This window comes from Dreissena polymorpha, chromosome 12 (assembly GCF_020536995.1).
Source record: "Dreissena polymorpha isolate Duluth1 chromosome 12, UMN_Dpol_1.0, whole genome shotgun sequence".
Lineage (NCBI taxonomy): Eukaryota > Metazoa > Mollusca > Bivalvia > Myida > Dreissenidae > Dreissena > Dreissena polymorpha.
This window is the reverse complement of record NC_068366.1, coordinates 22,546,531-22,552,918: the sequence shown is the minus strand read 5'-3', so window position 1 is coordinate 22,552,918 and position 6,388 is coordinate 22,546,531. Positions and strand designations below refer to the sequence as shown.

At 34.8% G+C, this 6,388-nt stretch overlaps 1 protein-coding gene across 3 annotated transcripts in view; it reads right to left on the bottom strand.

The window, feature by feature from the left end:
* Window positions 1-621: 621 nt before the first annotated feature.
* The window catches only part of LOC127853713 (protein MFI-like), a 28,377-nt gene continuing 22,610 nt past the window's right edge, over window positions 622-6,388 (bottom strand). For 2 of the 3 annotated variants that reach the window (XM_052388443.1, XM_052388444.1), the window contains one exon: window positions 622-4,612. In XM_052388443.1, the coding sequence (XP_052244403.1) occupies window positions 4,464-4,612 (149 nt within the window). In that variant the 3' untranslated portion in view covers window positions 622-4,463. The remainder of the gene's footprint in view (window positions 4,613-6,388) is intronic. The other variant, XM_052388445.1, reaches the window with a different exon arrangement.

The following is a 6,388-nucleotide window of genomic DNA, read 5'->3' as shown; positions in this document are numbered from 1 at the left end:
GTTTTTGTTTTTGCTATATTTTCAAGCACGTAGGCGTTCATTTTTTTAGTAAATAATTGGAAAAGTACACAAACATCTGCATTTAGTAAAATATACACGTATCAAATAATTGTGTTTTTTTTCAGAATATGTGGTAACATATGTCAACTAAGAAACGTTTTTGAGTTTAAAAACCCCACTCAGTATCACGAGATTAGCGGAACTACATGCTGCACGCAGAAAACAAACGAACAGACGGACAGTTACTTCTGGCTCTAAATAATGTACGAAGAGTTTGAATGTGTTGAGGCCATTAACCACATCGATACGTTCTTAAAGCTTTAACCGAACAGAACATAATAGTTCATTCAGACTGAATCATGACAAGCTCTTTGTCACCGACACACGTGTTAGAAGCTATTCAAACGTGTGTGTTGAAAAAAACAACAACACACACTCAAATTTGTATCCGATGAAGAAATATATAGCCGCATACAAAATCTTTGCATTGCCATGCAAATTCATAAAATGTATATTTACACATGTTATCCCGGAATTTACTCAGATTACATTTTTCTTCGCGGGCAGGAAGGCAGGCAGAAAAAAACTTAGTAGTACGTGACTATAAAAAACAAAAAAGGATATTCAACGATCGATATATTTAACAGAAATTCTTTAAACAACGAAATTCACATATATAACCAATTGCGAGTGAGCAAACACAATTTCAATGTCTATAAATAGTCGGAAATGCGTTTTTTTAACAGTAAAAACACCCAGATATTTGAAGCGCAATATAAAACATAGGAAAACAATTTTTTTGATGACACGGGATCCAATTTGTATAATTTCTTGCTAATTGGCTTTTATTGCTATAGTATAGTATGATGATCCAAAAGTCATACTTGACATTATTAATAATTTTGTTTTGTTTCGGAGTTTCCGCCGTTTTTATCTGAATGTCATTCGTATCAAGGCGGCCAGCTATTCCTCCCACGCCTTACCTCAGTATAACGTTTTCATTCTTATACTTTTGTACAAATTAAAAAATATCACAACCATTCAATATAATTACATAAATGCTGAATTTCTATGACATACATGCTGGCCCTAATATACATAGCACACAATACTGAAATTATACAAAATAACGCTGTCTAGATTAACATATCAATAACTTATTATAACCTTCAAATTGCAATATCAGGGTACAGGATCATGTGACTTTGTTGGGTTCCCAATCGAACGTTAATGGATGTCAACACGCCCATAAATGCTGCTTTTTCCAAATAACTTTTATACAATTTTTCTTAAGAATTTCAACTGGTGCATACAAGACAGATTTTTATGCTGCTTGTGGCAATGAGAAATCAGAATTACTTTATTTAACGAGTCTGTGTTCGTGTTAAAAAATCCCATGTATACTGCACGATTATGCTTTGCGCAACATGAAATTTTGTCACCATTTTCAAACGCATTCAATGATTCATTCTTATACATGAAGATATCGGCATAAACTGTAATAAAAACTGTCTTTTATGCACTAAAGAGTTTTGAAAATGTCTTTCAATAAGCTGAGATTTTTACAAAAATAAAGTTCTTAACGGTGTTTTTACATTCTTACACACATCCAGCTTTTGTGTTAATACCTGAAAACGCCGTTGATTCTGCACCCTGAATACGCGGTGCTACCCGTATACATTAAGAAGTAAAACTAACATTAAGCCTTTTATAAATTCAGTTTAGAATATAGAAACCCATAATTGAATTAACGTTAATGATTGGGAAAGAACAACATACAATGTAATCTTCTTACTGATCAGGGTCCTATACAAACAGTTTGTATCAGTCTATGTACTGATATAGCAAAAACTCAATCATGATTATTTTAAACCAAGCTGCATTTTATATGCCACAATTCTAAACATTAACAGCTGTGATTAAGACCCATGCCATATCTCTACATACTTCAACTAAACATGTCTCACATACGCTGATGCCCATACAACACATGTTTGACCCAGACCAATCCTCTATATATTCTACATTCTATATTACACAAAGGGCCGTAATTTAGCCGAAATTATGATTGGTCGCAATCAAAATTCCGTTCTTTACAATCAAATACACTTTTTGAGGTCATTAAACTGTGGAAGTTCGAGGGAGATGCACCCAGTAGTTAAGGAGGGATTTAAAACACAACATTTTAAGTTGATATATGTTCTACGGTGGACAAACAAACAAAGGTCCATAATTTTGCCAAAACTCGTCGTTGACTGGACACAAAAATGGAAGATCGAACTTTGACCTTTAAGTATGACATATATCTTGAGTAAGCATTACTACTCAAGCCTTTTACACATCTGTTTAATTAACTTTGCCAAGTTTAACGAACATCCTTCAAAGAGAATTATGCAGCGGAAACAGAAATGGAACATTTGAAATTTAATTGTGAACTTGACTTGACCTGAAGTGACTTATGCCTTCTGCACATTGCTTTCTATGCCACACACGTTTGAGGCAAGTTTCATGAAACCCCTAAAAGATAATAGAAGGCATGCAGAAAATGAAAATTGTTATGGAAAAAATTGTGACTGACTAACGGCTTTGCGAAGGGGGAAAAACATTAACTTAGATTAACACCATTTCGAAATAAATTAATGAAACGATCATTTCACAGTTTCAAATTGGATTTCAAAACGGCACACCAAATATAATGATTGGTCCTCCAGCTGATTTTTTTCGGGCGCAAAATCACAAAACAAATGGGCCTGAAAGGCCCAAAGTCGCTCACCTGAGATAACAAGATATTATTGGGTCAAATCTTCTGACCAAGTTTCATGAAGATCGGAAAATGAATGTGGCCTCTAGAGTGTTAACAAGGTTTAACTATAGCAATATAAGGGAAAATGCCCTGCCCCCTGGCAGCCATGTTTTTCAACCAACTGGCATCATTTTTGAACTCGTCCAAGATATTATCGTGATGAATCTTCTGACCAAGTTTCATGAAGATCGGACAGTAAATGTGGCCTCTAGAGTGTTAACAAGATTTTACTATAGCCATATAAGGAAAATTGCCCCGCCCCTTGGAGGCCATGTTTTTCAAGCAAACAGAATCATTTTCAAACTAATCCAAGATATCATTGAGACCAATCTTCTGACCAAATTTCATGAAGACTGGACAATAAATGTGGCCTCTAGAGTGTTAACAAGGTTTTCCTATAGCCATATATAGCCGTATAAAATAACGAAAAATGCCCCGCCCCCTGGTGGCCATGTTTTTCAAGCAACCAAAACCATTTTCGAACTAATCCAATATATCATTGGGACAAATCTTCTTACCAAGTTTCATGATGATCGGAAAATAAATGTGACTTCTAGAGGAAAAATGCCCCGCCCCCGTGGTGGCGAGGTTTTTCAACCAACCGGCATCATTTTTGAACTCGTCCAAGATATTATTGGGATGAAACTTCTGACCCAGTTTTATGAAGATCGGACTATAAATGTGGCCTCTAGAGTGTTAACAAGATTTTAATATAGCCATATATAGCCATAAAAGGAAAAATGCCCCGCCCCTTGGCAGCCATGTTTTTCAATCAAACATAACCATTTTCGAACTCATCCAAGATATCAATAAGACAAATCTTCTGACCAAATTTCATAAAGATTGGACAATAAATGTGGCCTCTAGAGTGTAAACAAGGTTTTACTATAGCCGTATAAGGAAAAATGCCCTGCCCCCCTTGCGGCCATGTTTTTCAACCAACCGGCATCACTTTCCAACTCGTCTAAGATATTAACAAGATTTTATTTTAGCCATATATAGCCATATAAGGAAAAATGCCCCGCCCCTTGGCAGCCATGTTTTTCAAGCAAAGGTTACCATTTTTGAACTCATCCAAGATATCATTGGGACAAATCTTCTGAGCAAGATTCATGAAGATCGGAAAATAAATGTGGCCTCTAGAGTGTTAACAAGTTTTACTATAGCCATATAAGGAAAAATGCCCCGCCCCCTGGTGGCCATGTTTTTCAACAAACCAGCATCAATTTCCAACTCATCCAAGATATTATTGGGATGGATCTTCTGACCTAGTTTCATGAAGATCAGATAATAAATGTGGCCTCTAGAGTGTTAACAAGATTTTACTATAGCCATATATAGCCATTTAAGGAAAAATGCCCCGCCCCTTGGCAGCCATGTTTTTCAAGCAAACGTTTCCATTTTCGAACTCATCCAAGATATCATTGAGACCAATTTTCTGACAAAATTTCATGAAGATTGGACAATAAATGTGCCCTCTAGAGAGTTAACAAGGCAAATGTTGATGCTGCACAACGGACGACGGACAAAAGGCGATCACAAAAGCTCACCATGAACACGTTGTGCTCAGGTGAGCTAAAAACATGACTGATATCTCTGATGGAGACACACAAAATATAAAGATTGTTTCCCAGCAATATTTTCCATTAAATGTCCCTTATCAGCTGACAGGCTGAGGCCGGGCCCCAGTGCTGCTGATGCTGGAAACCGGAGTGTTCCGAGACTGCTGTGTGGACTGGTACCGGGATGCACCGGACAGAGAAAACTCGTACGGGTCTGCAGTGCTCGTCAGCAATCTCAGCTTGTCCTCTGTGGACATGGGAAAAAAGATGGTAATGAGAAGCTCGTTCAGGGAAAACTGGGCTTAATGCATATGCATAAAATGTTGCCATAGATTAGATTGTGCAGAATGAACAGGCTAATCAGGGACGACACTTTACCCATTTATGGATTTTTTTGTTTAAAAAGTCTTTTCATAGCTTATACTGGATATTCGCAAAGAAGGTACTTCCTTTAAACTAAAAATACCATAAAAGCAGAAAGTTTCGTCCCAGAATAGCCTGTGCAGACTGCACATGCTAATCTGGGACAACACTTACAGCACATGCATTTTAAGCCTGGTTTTCCCAGAAAAAGACCTCATTGGTTCTTCTTCAAATGTAGCATATGGCAAACAATTCTATGGTAATTACTTTTCTAATGTAGCATGTACCATTTGTTATGAAATACGTAATTTTGTTATAAAGTGATAATGCACACAATGTTTTGAAATACTTCCTGTTCAAATGAAGTATGTGAGAATATATTTTGAATAAGTTCTATTTATTGTAGTATTTAACAATATGTTTTGTAATAGTTCTTTTTTATTGTAGGATGTTTCCATATGTTTTGAAATAGTTTCTTTTTATAAAGTATGCAACATTTTATTCCCAAAAAAGTCCTTTTCTAATGAAGTGTGACATTATCTTTTGAAATAGTTCCTTGTCTAATGAAGAATGTGAACACATTTAATTATATAGAAGTAAACATATAAGAATCAAATTTGATTTTTTTTATGTATACTTTCATGAAAAGCTAACCTGACATGATACAAATAATGCAAGATAATCTAAGGAAAAAAATCTTTCTTAACAAAAAGCATACTGTTTAGATAATTTATTATCAAACAATAAACTTGATAATTAAACATTCTTAACACCTATTGCCATCCATATCTTCCATTACAGCAGCATACACATTCAAACACACACATTACTACAAGAAGTGCAGTTGATTAACACACGAAATGGTGTAGATACAAGAAAATCTACAAAGCATGTGAAACTGCTGCAAGACTCTACACTCATTGTATGTTTGTATGATGTTAAACTTGTAATTATTTTAAGAATGCAGGAACAGTTTATAACTAAACTGTTAAAAAAGTTATTCCTTTTAGACTGAAAAAAATGTTGAGTAAATATAGAAAACTATAATAGTTTATACATATAGACTTGATTTCGATGGAAAATGTTAGTGCATAAAAACACATTTCACGTACAATTGATGCCAACAGCAAAGACATGTACACATGAAGCCAGAGCCGTTTCCTCTTTTATGTTCTTTTTTTTTTAAATATAAAATTTGTATGATCATTTATTTTTATTTATATCATAACATTGTAATCATTTACATATATCTCTTTTGTTATCCAACTCGTGCTGCAATTAAGAGAGAAATTATCAAGCAAGTGTAATACTCAGATAAAAACAAGTTACTTCCCCTACTTTGTTAGTTACAGATTATTTGGCATTTAAGTGTTTCAATGAAGTCACTTAACTATAAATACCGAACTTGCTTACACAGCAGCCAGCGTATTTGTAAACTAACACAGAAAAGTATGTTAACTACAGCATAAGTAAAGACACTGGAACCACAATTAATTCAAACATGTACGTTTATTTCATGCCATATTTCTGTACTTTATTGGCTCACAATGAACCTCCATCAAAACAATCTGAATATTACTTTTTACATAAAACATACCACAAACATGTTCAATGAAACAAGTAAAGATTCAAAGTTATGGACTTCTTTTTTTAAAACTTA